At 35.9% G+C, this 21,546-nt stretch overlaps 1 protein-coding gene across 1 annotated transcript in view; it reads left to right on the forward strand.

The window, feature by feature from the left end:
- Nucleotides 1-15,061, forward strand: part of LOC148949003 (potassium voltage-gated channel protein Shaw-like) — a 164,495-nt gene extending 149,434 nt beyond the window's left edge. The window contains exon 6 of the mRNA XM_089095083.1: nucleotides 14,538-15,061. Coding sequence (XP_088951209.1) covers nucleotides 14,538-14,683 — 146 coding nt within the window. The 3' untranslated portion in view covers nucleotides 14,684-15,061. The remainder of the gene's footprint in view (nucleotides 1-14,537) is intronic.
- The last annotated feature ends 6,485 nt before the right edge of the window (nucleotides 15,062-21,546 follow it).

Here is a 21,546-nt window from a genome sequence, read left to right on the forward strand (position 1 = left end):
TCAATTTTAACATATAGTTTTGGTTATTGGGAAGTATATAGACTTTTTCAGAGGATATTTTTTCTGGTAGGTGGTGGAAGGAGAGGGTCGGGGGCTATATGGAAGGATCTTTCCACGAAGGAAGTTTTCATGGGGGAGGGACATTGCTATGAAGGGGGCGCCGGATTTCCCAGCATTATTAAAGAAAAAGATAAGGAATTAAATAAAAAAAAAAACAAGTTTTTCAACTGATCAACTGATTGTGATTAAGAAGTCATTTTTAAAGAACTGGAAAAAAAATTCGAACTATAGTTTAAAGAGCAGGGTATTGACTAGGGGCGAACCCCCTAATATACGTGTTAAAAATTTATGAATATAGAAGTTCGTTACGTAAGTTAATTCTAAGTTACGTATATTTATTACTAATAAAAACGTTCGTAAATAAAATTAAACAAGTTTCGAGAAAGCCATTTAACTAAATATAATATGCAAATTTTGTTTTAATTATTCATGTACGGTGAGCCAAAATCAAAACCTGCATTAATTCAAAAACGTTCAAAAATTAAATAAAAAAAACAAGTTTTTTAACTGAAAGTAAGGAACGACGTTAAAACTTAAAACGAACAGAAATTATTCTGTATATGAAGGGAGCTGTCCCCTCCTCAACGCCTCGCTCTTTACGCTAAAGTTTGACTTTCTCACAACTCTATTTTTTTAAACAATAAAAAAACTTTAGCGTAAAGAGCGAGGCGTTGAGGAGGGGACAGCCCCCTTCATATACAGAATAATTTCTGTTCGTTTTAAGTTTTAACGTCGTTCCTTACTTTCAGTTAAAAAAACTTGTTTTTTTTATTTAATCCACGTAAGAGGTACATCATAATATATATATCTATCTTGCCTGTTATGAGGAAATGATGAGATCAATTTTGCTTGAGTACAAGTTCAATGACTGTTGGAAGACAGCAAGTATATGAATATAGGTTTCAAAAGATAACCTCCTTGGTTGAAAATATATTAGCTCAGACCCAAATCAGCTCTGTCAAGGAATGAGCAAGAGATACCTAAAAGGAATAATGGGTACCGACATAAATAGTAGAGGCTAGGCTAGAGTTCTTGAATAGAGTTGACTGGGAAGGGGTGTATCCCTGAAGATTAGTATAATTTACTGTCATCTATGAGGACGAAGCAATAAAAGTCCATTAATGGTACTTGGAAGGCTACAAATTCGACAGCAGAGCAGAGGTGGTATTAGGAGAGGGACAGAGCACTTACCCGGGCAAAGAAGTCTTAGGGGTGCAAAATTTCGAACAAATAATCTAACGATTATGTTTTTTTAATTTTAAAAATTTTACTAATAAAGTAGTGGGCGCAGCTAATAAAATAGATATAAATTAAAAATAATCAAATAATATTAATTTGAACAATTATATTAAATAATTAAATAATTTAAATAGCGAATTAAAAAATTAATTAGTAATTGATTAATAAATTGAAAATACTCGTTTTAATAAATGAATACTTTGTTAAAATTTGGCCACAAAATTTTGTGGCAGGCATGGAGGGGGCGCTAATCAAGATTTTACCCCGGGCGCAAAAGAGGCCAGAGCCGTCACTGCAGCAGAGAGATGTTCGGTGACAACATACAAGCGAGGCTCATGTCTCCTATTTGTTCTGACATTTTATAATTTGATCTAGCCTCTTTTTGTGATTAAATAAAAAAAAACAAGTTTTTTTAACTGAAAGTAAGGAGCGATATTAAAACTTAAAACGAACAGAAATTATTCCGTATATGAAAGGGGCTGTCCCCTTCTCAACGCCTCGCTCTTTACGCTAAAGTCTTTTATTGTTCTAAAAATAAAGTTGTGAGACAGAGTCCAACTTTAGTGTAAAGAGCGAGGCGTTGAGGAGGGGACAGCCCCTTTCATATACGGAATAATTTCTGTTCGTTTTAAGTTTTAATGTTGCTCCTTACTTTCAGTTTAAAAAAATTGCTTTTTTTTAATTTAATTTCTGATCGTTTTTTAGTTAATGCAGCTTTTATTTTGTCTCACCGTCATTGAATAAGTAAACAAAATTTGCATAAAAATTGTACCCTTCTTTTGCTAAATGGCTGTCTCTAAATTTGGTTCTGACGTACTTTACAAATTAACTTACGTAACGAACTTCTATATTCGTATATTTTTCTTCTGGCAAAAAATACGTTGCAGATATAGTTGCAGATTTTTGCAGATTTTAGCTTGCAACCTATGTGATTTGGATGTGTAATACGCTGAATCTGACAGAGGGATTTTCATTAAAATTCTTTCACTTGCAAGGGATGATTCCCTCCTCTTTAAAAAATCGGGTTAAATTTTTGAGGCTGGTAGCCTTTGATAAGTAATACTAAACTTAATAAAATTTATATATTTAGAATCAGCATTATAAGCCCATTCTTTGATTACATTTATTGACATCAAAATTCCGTTTTTAAAAGTTTCGATTACTATTGAGCCGTATCGCTTGTTGTTTTTTTATTATTATTACGTATATGTTATTACGATATAAGGGGGTTCTCCCCATCATTAGTCAATACCACTTAGTCAATACCACGCTCTTTACGTTAAAAGTAAAAAAAAAAATTAATTCACAAACCCCTGAATCACAAAGGCCGTTTAATTAGAATAGATAGCTCTTTTGAAAGCACTAAAAAAAACTGTAGCATAAAGAGAGAGGTGTTGATTTGGGGGAGAACCCCTCATATGCGTAATAATTTCTGTTCGTTTTAATTTCTAATTTTGCTTCTTACTTTCAGTTGAAAAAACTTGTTTTTTTTTTAATTTAATTTCTCATCGTTTTTTAAATAATGCTTGGAAATCCGGCGCACCCTTCATAGAAATGTCCCTTACCCCAAAGAAACATCCTCCACGGGAAGATTCTCCCGAGTAACCCCCTCCTCCAGCCCCCCCCCACCAGAAAAAAATCCTTCCTGAAAATGTCTGTATACTTCCCAATAACCAATATAATATGTAAGCGATGGGCAAAGTTCATAACTTGCAGCCCTTCCCCTGGGAACTGTGGGGGATTAAGTCATCCTAAAAGATATATTTATGAGATTTTTGATTATGTTGAACAAAATGGCTATCTCAAAATTTTAATTGGGTGACTTTGAGAAAAAACGAGCGTGGGAGGGGGCCTAGTTGCCCTCCATTTTTGTAGGGCATGCATCGTGATCTTTCTCCGAGCAAAAAGTGAAAATTTCTACCTTTTGCAGATAGGAGCGTGAAACTTCTTTAATAGGGTTCTCTAATAAGCTGAATGTGATGGTGTAATTTTCGTTAAAGTTAATTAAAAATGCAAAATTCCACATTTTTGCAGATAGGAGTTTGAAGCTTCTTTAATAATGTTCGTTGATAAGCTGAATCTGATGGTGTGAATTTCGTTAAAGTTAATTAAAAAAATTCGCAATTAAAACAAAATTTTATTGTTTAAAAAAAATTGAGTTGTGAGAAAGCCAAACTTTAGCGTAAAGAGCGAGGCGCTGAGAAGGGGACAGCCCCTTTCATATACGGAATAATTTCTGTTCGTTTTAAGTTTTAACGTCGTTCCTTACTTTCAGTTAAAAAAAAAATTGTTTTTTTTATTTCATTTGTGAACATTTTTTAATTAATGCAGGTTTTGATTTTAGCTCACCGTGCATGAATACTTAAAACGAAATTTGTATATTAATTTTTCTTTTATTTGGTTAAAGGGTTTTCTCGAAACTTGTTGAATTTTATTTACGAACGTTTTTATTAGTAATAAATATACGTAACTTACGAATTAACTTACGTAACGAACTTCTATATTCATATATTTTTAATACGTATATTAGGGGGTTGCTCTTTAAGCTAAAGTTCGAATTTTGTTCCAATTCTTTAAAAATGACCCCTTAATCACAAAGGCCGTTAATTAGAATAAACAGCTCTTATGAAAGTACTGAAAAATGTTTGGCTTAAAGAACAAGGCATTGACTAAAAGGTGAAACCAATCATATAGCTAATATTCTTTTGTTTATTTTAACTTTTGCTGTTGCTCCTAGCTTTCAGTTGAAAAACTTGTTTTTTTTATATTTAATTTCTGATTTTTTTTTAAATCATGCTGGGAAATCCCGGCGCCCCCTTCATAGCCATGTCCCTACCTGCCTGACAACTTCCTCCATGTAAAGATCGTCCCATATAACCCCCGCCCCACTCCCCCCCCCACTACCAGAAAAAAATACCCCAGAAAACTTATGTATAATTACCAATAACCAATACTAAATGTTAACAGTGAGTAAAGTTCATAACTTTCAGCCCTCCCCCTTGGGGCTTCGAGGGATTAAGTCATCCTAGAAGACATAGGTATAATATTTTCAACCATGCAAATCGAAATGGTTCTCTCAAAATTTAGATAAGGTGACTTTGGGAAAAAATTAGCGTAGGAGGGGGCCTACTGGCCCTCAAGTTTTTGGTCACTTAAAAAAGAGCACTAAGACTTTTAATTTCCGTTCGATGCAGCCCTCCCAAGATATCCTAGGAACACTATGTCGATATGATCACCACTGGGAAAAAAAATAAAAACAACAAACAAACACGCATCCGTGATCTTTCTTCTGGCAAAAAATGGAAAATTCCACATTTTTGTAGATAGGAGCTTGAAACCTCTACAGCAGGGTTCTCTGATACGCTGAATATGATGGTGTGATTTTCATTAAGGTTCTATAACTTTTAGGGGGCTTTTCCCCCTTTTTTCGAAAATCAACCAAATTTTCTCAGGCGCGTAACTTTTGATAGGTAAGATTAAACTTGATTAAACTTATATATTTGAAATTAAAATTAAAATCTGATTCTTTTGATGTATCTATTGGTATCAAAATTCCGTTTTTTAGAGTTTCGGTTACCATTGAGCCGGGTCGCTCCTTACTTACAGTTCGTTTGATCACGAACACGAACTGTTTGATTCTTTCTCGTTTTCTTTTACGCGTTTCGTTAATTGCTAATTTAATTAACAATAAAGTATTGTCATTGTTATCCCTTCTCTTTTCCAGCTTTTCCCAAGTTATTGTAATTCTTTTCATAGCCAGATTAAATGAAAAACGTTTTAAAAGTTTTCAGAGAAAAGTAAACAACGATGTCAAAACTTTGAAGGAGTTGGGATTAACTTAAACAAGCAGTCAAAACTAAGACAACAAATATTAGACCTAGTATGCAGGGGCGGATCCAGGGAGTGGTTTTAGGGGTGCTCCCCTCCCCCTAGAACATCAAACGTTACAGTAATTACACGGGCAAAGGGACGGAAAATACCGTAAGGTAGTCAATTTTCATCGGTGCCCCCAACATTAATTCTGTATCTGCCCCTGCTGGTATGAATGAGGAGATACAACTTGAAATACACAGGATTTGAAGTTAACACTGAAGTCAAACTTAAAACGAGCAATAATTACCGTAAAACAAGAGGCTTTTTGAGCATCTGGAATATAAGTTACCATTTACAAAGTTGTATAAATACTATTCAAAAAGTGTACATTTGGTTCACATACAGAACCATCGTATATCAAATGAGAGCAAGAGAGATGTTCCCCCTATGAAGCTCATTGAAACCAAGAAAACACTTTAATTGTACAAAAAAGCCATGTGTTGTAGGAAAATGGTGAATATCACCATGCCTCCATAGATGGTCAACTACTCCCCTTGAAGAAGTTCCTTACTCTGTCCATGTGCGCAAAATCGTAATGCTGGATTCATTGTATTTAAGCTCAATTTGCCAACTTATATAAACTCACCATGCCAGACTTGGTGCTAGGTTCCCTCCCCCAGGGAAATTCTCTCTGAAGAGAATTTTCCCAGATAATTTCCCCTCGGAAAATTCTGCCTCACTGAATATTAACCCCTCCCTGGAAAATTCCCGTCAGCGGAAACTTCGCCCTGAAAAGTTCCCCCACCGAAAATTCCCACTAGAAAATCCCCCTGCCGCTGAAAATTCTGCTCTTTAAATCCCACTAAAAATTTCCCATCGGATAGATCCCCCGTGGAAAATTCTCCCCACATGCAAAATTGAGCATCCACAGAGCAAGTATTAAAGGCAGTATACCAATGAGGCGTGAATGATAAGAGAAAAAGTTCTTGGGCTAACAAAATAAGATACATTTTAGAAAATTGTTTAGCAGATAAGTTGTGGAAAGGCGATTAAGGGTTAGGGCTAAAAAGGAAAAGGGTGGATACCAAGCAAGTAAGGATTATTTTAAAGAACCAGGAAATCCAGACATTGTATTATAAAACAGCTGCGTCCCCGTCTCTCTTTCTCTGTATGCTAGGATTAATGAAGCCTGGGTGAAGGAGCTTTGTTTTGTGGCAAGGCTTAATATGGAGGAGCTAAAGTAAATAGTATCGGCAAGGGGGAAGTTTTACCATTTGGCGATAAGAGAAAGTGTTTGATAAGGGTAAACCCGAAGAAAGCCCCTAATTTATTTTACCAATGTGTGGACAAGAGGAGGATGACTTTGGGGTTTCTCGGGGTTTATTTTGAGGGGTTTCTGTAAGGAATTAAATTATTTGAGCGAGGAATTTTTCCAGGATGAAATATTAGGGTGGAATGGTGGATATTATATTAAGTGTTGGAAAATTTCAATTTTTTTGTACTGATATGGCACATAGTGACCGTTTTCTGTAATCTATTCATAAACTAATTTGTATTTCATGGTATTTCGAGGGAGACGCGGTTTCCATCCCCCTCTCCCGAAAAATTTCACCCAAGGCAAATTGTCCTCTCGAAAATTCCCTTCCGTGGGAAATTCCCCCAGGATAACTCCCCCTATGGAGAATTCTCCACACGGAAAATCGAGCCACCACAGAGAAAGTACAAAATAGGTACCTGAAAATATTGATCAGATGTCCTAAGGGGTAACAAAATTTTATTACAAATTTTTTCTTTTGTACCTAATATTGAAAATAAAAATTAAAATTATAGTAAAATTTTGAACTGATGAGGTTTCAGCAATTAATATCATTATCCATCAAATATTCAGTTTAATTTATTAGTTCTTTCTAAAGTTACTCAAGACAAATATAGTTTCACTACAAACAAGAATTTGGATACTGCCCCCTTCCTTAACTGTAAATAAAAACCAAAAGCCTGCCTGGTCATTGGCGCTTCACTGAAAACGAATTATATTACAAATATTTTCTTTTCCAGTTCTTGCAGCATTGAAAATAAAAATGAAATTAGAGTGAAATAAATTATTGAACTGATGGATCTTTCAACAGCTAATATCATTATATATCATATATTCAATATGATGTTGTTTCCAAGACTGTTCAAGACGCATATAGCTTTCAGTAAAGCGCCAATAACGCAGTGGGTTTTAGACTTTTACAGTGAGAGAAGGAGGCGATACCCAAACTCTTGTTTGTAGTGATTTTTGTTCGTTTCAAGCTTGATTTACATATTCAAGTTAAGTTTCATTCGTTTTAAGATTTATTTATTCATTTACATTAATATCTATTGTATGTTTGTTTGCATTGATTGTTTAGTTAATTTCTGTTCGTTTTGGGTTTCATTTATTCTTTAATAGTAATTTCTGGTCGTTCTCAGTTTGAATTTTAAAAGTTATTTGTGTCTGTTGAGCTTAAGTTCAAAATGACCTTTACTTTTCCTTGAAAAACTTATTTTTCGGAAATTTTGTTTAATTAATTTTTGTTCGTTTGTGATTGCAAAATCTTTCAAGTTTTCAAAAATTTCTTATTTCAAAATGAAACTTTTAAAAAAATCAAATCTTCATCAAAGTATCAAAAAAGTTTGCCCCCTTTGAAATGATCCCTCTTTGAAGTTTATACGAGGGCCCCTTCTATATGAAGTGCGTCTGGAAAAAAATAAATGGAGTGTGGGGGGAGGCTAGCTGCCCTTCGATCACTTTTTACTCTTAAAAAGTGAACTACAAATTTCAATTTCCGATCAAATGAGCCCTCTACGAAGTTTATTCAAGCATCCCTTCCATAAAAACGATATATGCCCCCAGAGCATTACTTACCTCGCCTGCCTCCGGGCCATGGGGGGTTGCGTCGACACAGGAGTTTTTCTTATCTGACCTTTGAATTATTTTTAATGAAATAGCTACTTTAAAAATTATATCGGATAGGGTTGGGGAAAAAGGGGTGTGTGGGGGGGGCTAGATGCCCTCTGATATCCTTTGACTCTTAAAAAGTGAACTAGAACTTTCAATTTCTAATCAAATGAGCCATCTCTGAAGTTTATACGAGCATCCCTTTAATAAGAAGTGGGGAAGGCTAGTTGCCCTTCGATCACTTTTCACTCTTAAAAAGTGAACTACAAGTTTCAATTTCCAATCAAATGAGCCCTCTATGAAGTTTATACGAGCATCCCTTCCATAAAAACCATATATGCCCCCAGAGCATTACTTACAATGCCTGCCTCCGGGCCATGGGGGGTTGCGTCGACACAGGAGTTTTTCTTATCTGACCTTTGAACTATTTTTAATGAAATAGATATTTTAAAAATTTTGTCGAATAGGCTTGGGGAAAAAGATGTGTGAGGGGGGCCGGGGCTAGTTGCCCTCTGATATCCTTTGACTCTTAAAAAGTGAACTAGAACTTTCAACTTCTAATCAAATGAGCCCTCTCTGAAGTTTATACGAGCATCCCTTTAATAAGAACCATACACGCCCCCCACGACAACACTTACAAGGCCTACGCCTGGACCATGGGGGTTGGGACTGATACCGGAGTTTTTTGTTATCTAATTTTTGAACAATTTTTAAGAAACTGGCTATCTCAAAATTTGTAGCGTATGGGTTTGGGGAAAAAGGGCATGGGGGGGCTAGTTGCCCTTAAATCTCTTGACTCTTAAAAAGGGAACTAGAACTTTCAATTTGCAATCAAATGAGCCCTCTCTGAAGTTTTATGAGCATCCCTCCCATAAGAACCATATATTCCCCTAGGGCATAAATTACAACGCCTGTGGGCTGTGTCGACCCCGGATTTTTCGTTCTATTGTCTTTGAACTATTTAAAAAAAACGTTTAATCTCATAGTTTTTATCAGATGGGTTTGAGAAAAAAGGGCTTGGAGGGGGGCTAGGTGTCCTCCAGTCTGTTTTGGCTCGTAAAAAGTGAACTAGAATTTACAAGTCCCGATCAAATGAGCCCTCTTTGAAATTTAAACGAGCATCCCTTTCATAAGAATCATATATGCCCCCAGGGCATATCTTACAACGCCTGCCCCGGGCCCTGAGGTTGTGTCAACACTGAAGTGTTTGTTATATGATATTTGAACTATATTTAACAATATAGCTATCCCAAAGTTTTTATCGGATGCAATTGGGAAAAAAGGGCGTGGGGGGCTGGTTACCGTCAAATAGCTTTTGGCGCTTAAAGAGTGAACTAGAACTTTTAATTTCCAATCAAATGAGCCCTCTCTGAAGTTTTTACGAGCATTCCTTCCGTAAGAACCATGTATTCCCCGGGGCATAACTTATAACCCTTTCCCTGAAGACCTTGCGGGGAAGTGTCATTCTCAAAGATATAATTTCCAGAACTTTCAACTACGTTGAACAAAATGGCTATCTCAAAATTTTGATTGGATTTATTTGGGGAAATGGTGGGTGTGGAAGGGGTGTTAGTTGCCCTCCGATCACTTTTGACTATTAAAAAAGGCACTAGCCCTTTCAGTTTCCAATCGAATGAGCCTTTTTTGAAGTTTCTACGACAACGCTTTCCATAAAACCTTATATGCCCCCAGGGCATAACTTACAGCCCTTGCCTGGATGTGTTTGGGGAAATGGTGGGAGTGGAAGGGGTGTTCGTTGCCTTCCAATTCCTTTTAACCCTTAAAAGGGGCACTAGAACCCTCGATTTCCAATCGAACGAGCCCCCTTTGAAGTTTTTACGACGACCCCTTCCATATGAAGTGCCTCTGGGAAAAAATAAATAATAATAAACATCGGAGACGTATGGCCTTTACTATAGGCAATGCCTCTGACATGGCTATCCCAAACTTGTTATCAAACGCCTTTGAGGAGATTGCAGCTAAAAAGAGAATGGTAGGAGGACTGGTTACCCTCCCAATATTTTTCAACATCCCCTCAACATGCTCTGAAAGTTTAAGCTTAATGCTCTCAGCCGTTCTCCAGATGCTGCAGAAACGCCTTTTTGAGAAACAGGATGCATATAGTATATTTTGATTTAGTTAAGCACATCCCTCAATATTCATCGAAGTTTCACCATAATACTACATAGCCTTTTCGAACACACTCAAAATCAAAAATTATCCTAACGATAATCCCTGTACTTTGAAAAGGATAAGTTGTATAATTAATAATCCTTGTCCTAGGAAGTTTTGGAGGGGCATTGGACGGTAGTTGTCTGCAGGGGGAATTTTCCGGGGGAGGGCGTGGGAAACACATAGTATTGTTTGTGTTTATATAATGTTTCTGTTCTTAGGGTTTGTATTAGCCATAGCCTGTAACGGTTTTTAAAATTAATGAATATCGTATAATATTATAAGACCGATCCAGATATGTAATCCCTGAAAGTTAGGAGCAACCCCTTTAACAGGGGACAAGACTTTTAATCAGATGGTAGAATATTTAATAGATTGAGTCTCATGACATTGCAGCAGTTTTGGGCTATTACTACCTACTACTACTAACAAGTCGCCGCAGCACCATGCCGCCTGATGCCAACACAGCTACGTAGGCTCCTCCTCCATCCTAATCTATCCAAAGTATCCCTTTTTACACTCTCTAAGGAAGTTCCAATTTCCTTTAAATCTTTCTTTAAGGCGTCCTCCCATCCAAGACGAGAACGACCTGCTTTCTGTTTAGCCCTAGACGGTTGGCCGAAAAGGACAATCTTCGGCAATCTGTCATCCTTCATCCGCACACCATGCCCTAGCCATCTCTATCCTTCTTTCATTATAGCCCTAGAAAGAGGGATTGAACTATATTTTTCGTATATTTTCTGCTTGAAATACGGTTAGTCAGCCAAGTATCCAGAACAATCCATTGGACATTTCTCTGGGAAAAAAATCTAGTAAACATTCATCCACTTTTTGGAGCGTCCATGCTTCAGAGCCATATTTGACTACTGTCGTCACTCCGAAAAGTCCATCAAAATGATACATTAAAAGGGGATAAAACACAACCTTGCTTAACTTCTGATTTAATACAAAACCAGCTGCATTTCCTACCTTAATCGCAACAGTGTTATTCTCGTATATAGCACTAATCCCTTTAATGTATTTGTCTTGTATACCATACGAGGATAAGACCTTTGCTAAAGCTCTTCTATCAACAGAATCCAACGCTTACTCATAATCCATAAAACTGAGGACCAAAGGTGTTTGACAACTCAGGCACTTCTCAATTACTAACCTAAGAGTGAAAATTTGGTCGACACATCCTCTACCTTTTCTAAATCCACACTGTTCTTCTCTTAAAACATTGTCTACAGTATCTTTCAGTCTAAAAAGTGTCATATTACTAAGTAATTTGCTACCTACAGAGATCAGACTGATGCCTCCACAATTATCACATTCAGTCTTATCACCTTTCTTATAAAGGGGTTTAATTAAGGTTTTCCTAAAATCGCTAGGTACTTCCTCTTTTTCAAAAATCATATTCATAATCTTCAATAACTTATAACCACCATATTCAAGAAACTCATTTACCACACTATCAGCACCTGAAGCCTTACTATTTTCTAATTCTTTTAGTACCGTCGCTAATTCTTCCTCGCGAAACAAATCTTCCTTCACATCCAAGGTATCACAAACTTTTTCATTTTCCTCTATAACTTTTCCTGCAACTCTATCTCGGTTTAGCACATTCTTAAAATGTTCTTCCCATCTCTCTTTAACTCTTTCCTTATCGCTAATTGAGTCCCCGTTCCTATCTTTAACTGGGACAAGTCGGATTGACTACTCCCTCTGAATTTATTAACATGCCAGTACAATATTTTACTATTATGCTGTCTAGCTGCATTTTCCAGATCCTTGGCAATTTTATCCATGGCCTCCACTTCACACCTACTTAGTCCATATTTTGAAGCTTTCTCCACTTTCTTTACATTCCTTTTGTTTTCATACGATCTATCACTCAAATAATTCTTGAATAAGCCCCTTTTCCTCTCTATTAAACATAAGGCTATTCCACTAATATTCCTAGCTACAGTCCTAACTTTCTTCCCTAAGACAACATCAGCAACTTCACAGAGTGCTTTTTCTAAAAATTTTCCAACCATCTTCCATATTATCATATTTTCAACTCTCAAGTTTATTATTCGACTGTTCCTGAAAAGTTTCTCTCAAATTCTCATCCTGGAGTCTACCAACATCATAACTTCCGGGGAGGTAGTTACCCTTCCGAAATTTCCGCTTTAAAATAACCCTAGACACTGTCAGATGGTGATCTTTACTTTTAACATCAATAACAGCCCTCATATATACCCTTGTATCTTGTATTAATCTTGCCAGTCTTCGGTTTACTATAACATAATCAATAAGGTTTAATGTCTTACCATCACGTGAATACCAATTATGGGCCATTTTATGATCAAATATCGTATTGGTTATAATTAGATTGTTTCACCTACAAAATTGCGAAACTGTTTTCTTTACTTTTTTTTACTTTTGTTATCAGTTACTGTTTTCTTAACTTTAAAAGCCATTACCGTTTTCTTTTCCTACACCAAATTTACGTAGGCTAGGATTCCATCTATCCCTATTTTTACCAACCTGGGCGTTAAAATCTTTTAGTAAAGACATCATTTTTCTACCTGGGACCCTGTCTATTTGCTCCTGTATCTGTTAGTAAGATTCATCTGAGTCACTAGTATCACTGTCAGTCGGTTCTACAGTGGCATATACTACTATAACTGATGCCCTGAACTTTTTAGCCATAAAATGAGCAATTAGTATTCTATTATTAATACCTTCCTAGTCTAAACAAGACTTAGCAGCTTCCTTATTCATCATGAGCCCTACTCTCTGCCTATGTACCCCTCCTTCCTGCCTGAGTAAACAAATTCTATATTACCTAATTTCAGGCTTCCTACCCTTTGGATATAAAGTTTCTAAGACTCCTAATAAGTCCTGTTCAGGTTGTCTGAATTCGTCAGTCAAAATGCCCATACGATAGACATTTTTTAACGTCGTAACATTCCAAATTCCAATTTTCATGTTCTTTAAATCATTGAAATTATTTTGGCCTCAGGAAAAGCAATGATCCCGGATACCAGTGGAGGACGGGGATCCTTGGCTACAAATATTATGCTACCACGGGGTAGATAAATTAGTTAGGAAGAGAATTTTCAGGCCGAGAGTGCCCGTCAAAACAGACTAAGCCAGAAGAATGATCCATTGATCCGAATCCCGTGCGAATGATATGTCGTTTACTAGGCTATAATTTCCTCGAGGGGCACCACTCCTCAAGTGGGAATAAAGTTGACCGCAAGGTCCCCAGTCTTGCACCTACCCCCAACGTGTCGAGGCAGCCCTTTGCAGAGGCCGTTGTCTATAGATCTGGATCTTATGTCCTGCTGGAGTTGTCCTCCTAGAGAGGATCCTCCCACGATTGTGTTCTGCGTGACCATGCAATTTAACCGATTACTGGGAGAAGATTTGTAACTCACGGAACCTGTTGACGTGCCGGTGAGCCCTTTTGAGTGTACATTTTAAGAACCTTCTTCCTCCTTTTCCTGTATTTATGGCCCCGGGCGAGAGTGCCCCAGTTTCTGTTATGCACCCCCAGGGACAAGGTCCCCCTTGGTCCGTGCCCTCTATGAGGGTACCCCACATTTCTGTACGGCGTTCTCCTATCGCCACAGGGAAACAATGAGTGGCCTTACAGAAACAGTAAACTTTAGAGAAACAGTAAAAAAAAAGCCCGTCAGTTCAACACAAATATACTATCTGCCTTACAATACGAGTTCTAGTTCTCCCCAGTAAATTTCCCAACCAGTGTGAGGCGAGATTTGAATTATATGTTATTACATTAGCCAGAAGCCAAGTAAGAAATACAAACATCATAAATACGCATTTCAACAAAAAAACTGAAAAAAACTGAAATAGTCATATTAGCTCTAATTCTTCCCATTTAGTTTTCCTTAGTTAGTTTTGTAAAATATTTATACATTTTTTTTTAACAAGAACAAAGGCAACAGAGAAGGAACTTAAAAATTTAATTTCATTGAAACTATAAAGTGTGCGTCAGATCTACACACATGCACTATCTATTGGGCTATTCATCGCTGTAATTGTAGCTGCTGGCATATATTCACCTCAATTAGTCATTTGATATCAATGCTTAAGGTCTGAAACAAAAAAAAAATTGAACTAGCTGTTGAAGGGGAAGGACAGCCGAAGACGAGTTTTGGAAAATTGTCAACAATGATCGCTCTAGATATTAAATTCACACAATTGTTAAACGGCTTTTACACTGTTTCAAATTGATCACATATAGGTTATAAGAAGTGGAAGCGATTTATTCTGTTATTTTGGAACCAGCACTAAAAAAGAAATAGCTGTTTAATTCTAGTCTTATGTTTTGCAGATCTGGATGTCACTCTGAATCCTAATGGTGTTTCAACAACCCTTTGTCAAACAAACGGAAATGACTTGCAGAAGAACCCGAATGAAACCTCTCTAACGACATCTAACAATAATATGATGAAGACAACACAATTAACAAATAGATGAAATCAACATATAACTTGTAGTGGAGAATGAACATAAAATTCCTTTCCAAACGAAATGGAAGTTCTAAAAAGTTGATTTAGATGTAAATATATAAATGAAATTAATGGTTGTGTGGGGACAGCAGCAGCTTTGGGACCAAAACCTGAAGGCAGTGTGAAAATGTGTAAATATGTATTTTGTACCCGTTCATCATCGTCTAGCTTAGCAAAATCAGTGCATCTTTTACATTTCTAGTACAATAATACCGTTCATATTTATGGGCTTGAATACCCTCTGCCATTTTCTTAAATTTATATTATTATAGTTGCTAACAGCTATGTCAAAACGTGAATTTCTTTTAATTTTATTGGAGTATATCTGACCATTAAAATTTTTCCCTTGATAATTTTATATTTATTTCGAATCTCTTACTTTTTTTGTAGTTATATTCTCATTAGTAAGAGGAGCAGCAGAGGTTGCAACCATTAGAAACTACATCGATGGTTCAATATCATTTACCACCTGTAACTAATGGTTACCACCATTCATTTACCAAGTGCAGAGAAGGTGAAAATTTAGTGCAGAGAAGGTGAAAATATCTTTTTGTGTCGGAATTTCTACATTTTTCTTATAGTTTGTTATGCTTAAAGAGGTTGCAGAGGTGGCAACCATTAGAAACTACATCGATGGTTCAATATTACTAGATTTTTACCAACTGTAGAGAAGGTGAAAAGGTGTCTTTTTGTGTCGGAATTTCTACATTTTTCGTGTAGTTTGCTATGCTTAAAGGGTGAAAGAGTCCAGATCGAATTAATAAGCTACGCAACATTCTTTCATAGCTTAATATTTAATATTTTAATATTTTATTTAATTTAATAGACGACAACTTGGCATTTCAGTCTTGTTTGATGATTAAATAAAAGAAACAAGTTTTTTAAACTGAAAGTAAGGAGCGACATTAAAACTTAAAACGAACAGAAATTATTCCGTATATGAAAGGGGCTGTCCCCTCCTCAACGCCTCGCTCTTTACGCTAAAGTTTTTTATTGTTTTAAAAAATAAAGTTGTGAGACAGAGTCAAAACTTTAGCGTAAAGAGCGAGGCGTTGAGGAGGGGACAGTACCCTTTCATATACGGAATAATTTCTGTTCGTTTTAAGTTTTAATGTCGCTCCTTACTTTCAGTTTAAAAAACTTGTTTTTTTTATTTAATTTCTGATTGTTTTTTAGTTAATGCAGCTTTTATTTTGGCTCGCCGTCATTGAATAAGTAAACAAAATTTGCATTAAAATTTTACTTTTCTTTTGCTTAATGGCTGTCTCTAAATTTGGTTCTGACGTAATTTACAAATTAACTTACGTAACGAACTTATATATTCGTATATTTTTCTTCTGGCAAAAAATACAAAGTTGCAGATTTTTGCAGATATGAGCTTGAAACCTATGTTATAGGGTTTTTTGATACGCTGAATCTGACGGTGTGATTTTCATTAAAATTTTTTCACTTTTAGGGGATGTTTCCCCCTCTTTAAAAAATCAGGTGAGTTTTCTGAGGCTCGTAGCCTTTGATGAGTAATACTAAACTTAATAAAATTCATATATTTAGAATCAGCATTATAAGCCCATTCTTTTGATGCATTTATTGACACCAAAGTTCCGTTTTTAAAAGTTTCGCTTACTATTGAACCGTATCGCTTGTTTTTTTTTATTGTTTTTTTTTATTGCGTATATGTTATTAAGTGTATGATGGGGTTTTCCCCTTAGCCAATACCACGCTCCTTACGTTAAAAGTTAAAAAAATTTTAATTCACAAACCCCTGAATAACAAAGGCCGTTTAATTCGAATAGATAGCTCTTTTGAAAGCACGAAAAAAAACCGTAGCGTAAAGAGCGAGGTATTGACTTGGGGGACACCCCCCTCATATACGTAATAATTTCTGTTCATTTTAAGTTCTAATGTTGCTTCTTACTTTCAGTTGAAAGTACTTGTTTTTTTTAATTTAATTTCTGATCGTTTTTTAAATAATGCTTGGAAATCCGGCGCCCCCTTCATAGAAATGTCCCTTACCCCAAAGAAGCATCTTCAACGGAAAGATTCTCCCGAGTAGCCCGCTCCTATAGCCCCCCTCCCCCCCCACCAGAAAAAAATCCTTCCTGAAAATGTCTGTATACTTCCCAATAACCAATACAATATGTAAGCAATGGGCAAAGGTCATAACTTGCAGCCCTTCCTGTGGGAACTGTGGGGGATTAAGTCATCGTAAAGGACATATTTATTAAATTTTCGACTATGCTGAACAAAATTGCTATCTAAAGTTTTAATTAGATGACTTTGAGAAAAAAATGAGCGTGGGGGGGGGCCTAGTTGCCCTCCAATTTTTTTTGTCTCTAAAAAAGGGCCCAAAAACTTTTAATTTTCGTTCCAATGAGTCCTCTTACGATATTCTAGGACCCCTGGGTCAATACGATTACCCCTGGGAAAAAAACAAAAAAAAACAACAAATAAACACGCACCCGTGATCTTTCTTCTGGCAAAAAATGCAAAATTCCACATTTTTGTAGATAGGAGTTTGAAACCTCTACAGTAGGGTTCTCTGATACGCTGAATATGATGGTGTGAATTTCATTAAGTTTCTATAATTTTAGGGGGTTTTTCCCCTTTTTTCTAAAATGAGCCAAATTTTTCTCAGGTATTTAACTGTTTATTGGTAATGTTAAACTTGATGAAACTTATATATTTGAAATCAGAATTCAAATTTGATTCTTTTGATGTACCTATTGGTACCAAAATTCCGTTTTGTAGAGTTTCGGTTACCATTGAGCCGGGTCGCTCCTTACTTACAGTTCGTTACCACGAACTGTTTGATACAAGGCGCTCTCGTGATTTGACGCTCAACACATGATGTGAAAGTTACTATTTCAAGCGATATGATTTTGCTATGCAGAGAAAAAAAGCGTTTACCAGTTCATTCTTTTTACTTATTAAATAAAAAAAACAAGTTTTTTAAACCGAAAAAGGAGTGACATTAAAACTTAGAACGAACAGAAATTATTCCGTATATGAAAGGGGCTGTCCCCTCCTCAACTCCTCGCTCTATACGCTAAAGTTTTTTTTTGTTTTAAAAAATAAAGTTGTGAGACAGAGTCAAACTTTAGCGTAAAGAGTGAGGCGTTGAGGAGGGGGCAGCCCCTTTTATATACGGAATAATTTCTGTTCGTTTTAAGTTTTAATGTCGCTCCTTACTTTCAGTTTAAAAAACTTGTTTTTTTTATTTAATTTCTGATCGTTTTTTAGTTAATGCAGCTTTTATTTGCATAAAAATTTTACTTTTCTTTTGCTAAATGGATGTCTTTACAAATTAACTTACGTAACTAACTTCTATATTCGTATATTTTTCTTCTGGCAAAAAATACAAAGTTGCAGATTTTTGCAGATATGAGCTTGAAACCTATGTAATAGGGTTTTCTGATACGCTGAATCTGACGGTGTGATTTTCATTAAAATTCTTTCACTTGTAGGGGATGTTCCCCCCTCTTTAAAAAATCGAGTAAATTTTCTCAGGCTCGTAGACTTTGATGAGCAATACTAATCTTAATGAAATTTATATATTTAGAATCAGCATTATAAACACATTCTTTCGATACATTTATTGAAATCAAAATTCCGTTTTTAAAAGTTTCGATTACTATTGAGCCGTATCGCTTGTTTTTTTATTGTTTTTTTTTATTACGTATATGTTATTACGTATATGAAGAGGTTCTCCCCTTAGTCAATAACACGCTTTTTACGTTAAAAGCTAAAAAAAATATTGATTCACAAACCCCTGAATCACAAAGGGCGTTTAATTAGAATAGATAGCTCTTTTAAAAGCACTAAAAAAAACTGTAGCGTAAAGAGCGAGGTATTGACTTGGAGGAGAACCCCCTCACATACGTTATAATTTCTGTTCGTTTTAAGTTCTAATATTCCTTCTTACATTTCAGTTGAAAAAACTTGTTTTTTTTATTTAATTTCTGATCATTTTTTAAATTATTCTTGGAAATCCGGCGCCCCTTCATAGAAATGTCCCTTACCCCAAAGAAACATCCTCCACGGAAATATTCTCCGGAGTAATCCCTTCCTCTAGCCCCCCCCCTTCAGAAAAAATCCTTCCTGAAAATGGTTGTATACTTCCCAATAACCAATAAATAATGCTGGCAAGTCCGGCGCCCCCTTCATGGCAATTTCCCTTCCCCCATGAAAACGTCCTTCATGAACAGATCCTCCAACATAACCACCGACCCACCCTTCCCTCCCACTACGAGAAAAAAAACCCTCCTGAAAACTTCTGTATACTTACCAATAACCAATACCATATGTTAACATTGGGTAAAGTTCATAACTTTTAGCACTCCCTCTGGGAACTTCGGGGGATTAAGTCATCCTAACAGACATATTTATCATATTTTTGACCATGCTGAACAAAATGGCCATCTTAAAATTTTGATCAGGCGACTTTAGGAAAAAAATAAGCATGGGAGGGGGCCTAGTTGCCCTCCATTTTTTTGTCACTTAAAATGAGCCTCATAACTTTTGATTTTAGTTCCAATGAGTCCTCCCACTATATTCTAGGACCACTGGTTCGACAAGATCATCCCTAGAAAAAAAAAACAAAAAAAAACAAACAAATAAACACGCATCCGTGATCTTTCTTCGGGCGAAAAAGGTAAAATTCCACATTTTTGTATATGGGAGCTTAAAACCTCTACAGTAGGGTTCTCTGATACGCTGAATATGATAGTGTGATTTTCATTAAGGTTCTATAACTTTTAGGGGTCTTTCCCCCTTTTTTTGAAAATCAGCCAAATTTTCTCAGGCACTTAACTTTTGATGGGTAGCACTAAACTTGAGGAAAGTTATATATTTGAAATCAGCATTGAAATCTGATTCTTTTAATATATCTATTGGTATCAAAAATCCGTTTTCTAGAGTTTCGGTTACCATTGAGCCGGGTCGCTCCTTACTTACAGTTCGTTACCACGAACTGTTTGATTAAATAAATAAAAACCAATTTTTTCAACTGAAAGTAAGAAGCAACATCAAAACTCAAAACAAACAGAAATTATTCTGTATATGAAGGGGTTGCCCCTCTCTTCAATACCTCGCTCTTTACGCTAAAGCCTTTAGCATTTTTAATAAAGTCCTATTCCAATTAAACAGCCTTTGTGTCTCAAGAGCTGTTATTAAAAAATTGAGACAAACAGTCAAACTTTAGAGTAAAGAGCAAAGTATTGAGGAGGGGCAACCCCTTTATATACAGAATAATAACTGTTCGTTTTGAGTTTTAATGTTGCTCCATACTTTCAGTTAAAGAATCTATTTTTTTATTTAATCTCTGATCCGTTTTTAAATAATGCCGGTAATTTCGGCTTGCCCTCCATGAAAAGTTCCCTCCCCTCATGAAAAACTACTCCATGGAAATTTCCTCCCATATAAAATACACCCCTCCCCGTAAATTTCCCTCTGGACAATTCAGTCCTCGCTGAAAATCCTCCTCCCCGTAAAGTTTCTAGCGGACGATTCAGCCTAAAAAACTCTCCTTAGCATACTTTCATTTGAAGAATACTTTGGTTCCTAATCGTTTCTCCGATCACTCCGGAAATCCGCTCTTCCATGTAATTTTTCTCAGAAATCCAAACCCGCTGAAAATAGCCCCCGGATAATTCCCCTGGGACATCTCCAATTGCAAAATTGACTTCGCAGAAAGAAAGTAAGAAAAATAAAAAGAATTTCGCATAGGAACTGCGTCAAACTACCCCATTGTAAAATTTCCCCTGTAAATTTCCCTCCCCGTGGAAAATCCCCCTACAGAAAGTTTGCCCCCCTCAAAACTGTCCGTATACTTACCAGTAACAAATAATATACGCGAACAAAGGGGAAACTTCATGGCTTACAAGCCTTTCCCCCAGGGGTTGTGGGGGGTCAGATTATCCCTAAAGACGTAATAACTGCATGTTAAAACTCAAAATCTCAAAATTTTTGATCGGACGACACTGAGGAAAAAGGGGGGTGGAAGGGGGACCCTCCAATCTTTTTGGTCACTTAAAAGTGGCATTAGAACTTTTAACTTTCGTTCGAATTAGCCATTTCCCAATATTCTAGGACTATTGGTTCGATGCGATCACCCCAGGGGAAACAAAAACCAACAAATAAACACGCATCCGTGACCTTTCTTCCGGCAAAAAAGTACGAAGCTCCACATTTTTGCAGATGGTAGCTTGGAACTTCTACAATAGGGTTTTCAGATACGCTGAATCTGAAGGTGTGATTTTCATTAATATTCCATGAGAGGGTGTTTCCCTCTCATATAAGGGTTGTTCCCCCTTTTTCGAAAATAAGGAAAATTTTCTCAGGCTCGTAGCCTTTGATAGGTAACACTAGACTTAATATCAGCAAAATGCTAATCAATATATATACATATATATATATATATATATATATATATATATATATATATATATATATATATATATATATATATATATATATATATATATAAAAAAATATTAACAAAATAAAAAAAAAAAAAAAAAACAAAAAAAAAAAAAACCCAAAAAAAAATTAATAAAAATATTAATTAAAAAAAAAAAAAAAAAAAAAAAAAAAAAAAAAAAAAAAAAAAAAAAAAAAAAAAAAAAAAAAAAAAAAAAAAATTAACAAATAAAATATAATTAATTAATATTTATATCAAAATCCCATTTTTTAGTCTCGGTTACTATTGAGCTGCGTCACTCCTTACTTACACTTCACTACCACGAGCTGTTTGATGCCAGTGTAGAGGAGTGCCAATTTTCAGCTTCAGGTAAGAACGTTTATCCTTCATCAAATTGGAAGATGTCTATTTGG

The sequence above is a fragment of the Artemia sp. Qi Xiang Cuo genome, chromosome 9 (assembly GCF_049724085.1).
Source record: "Artemia sp. Qi Xiang Cuo chromosome 9, ASM4972408v1, whole genome shotgun sequence".
Lineage (NCBI taxonomy): Eukaryota > Metazoa > Arthropoda > Branchiopoda > Anostraca > Artemiidae > Artemia > Artemia sp. Qi Xiang Cuo.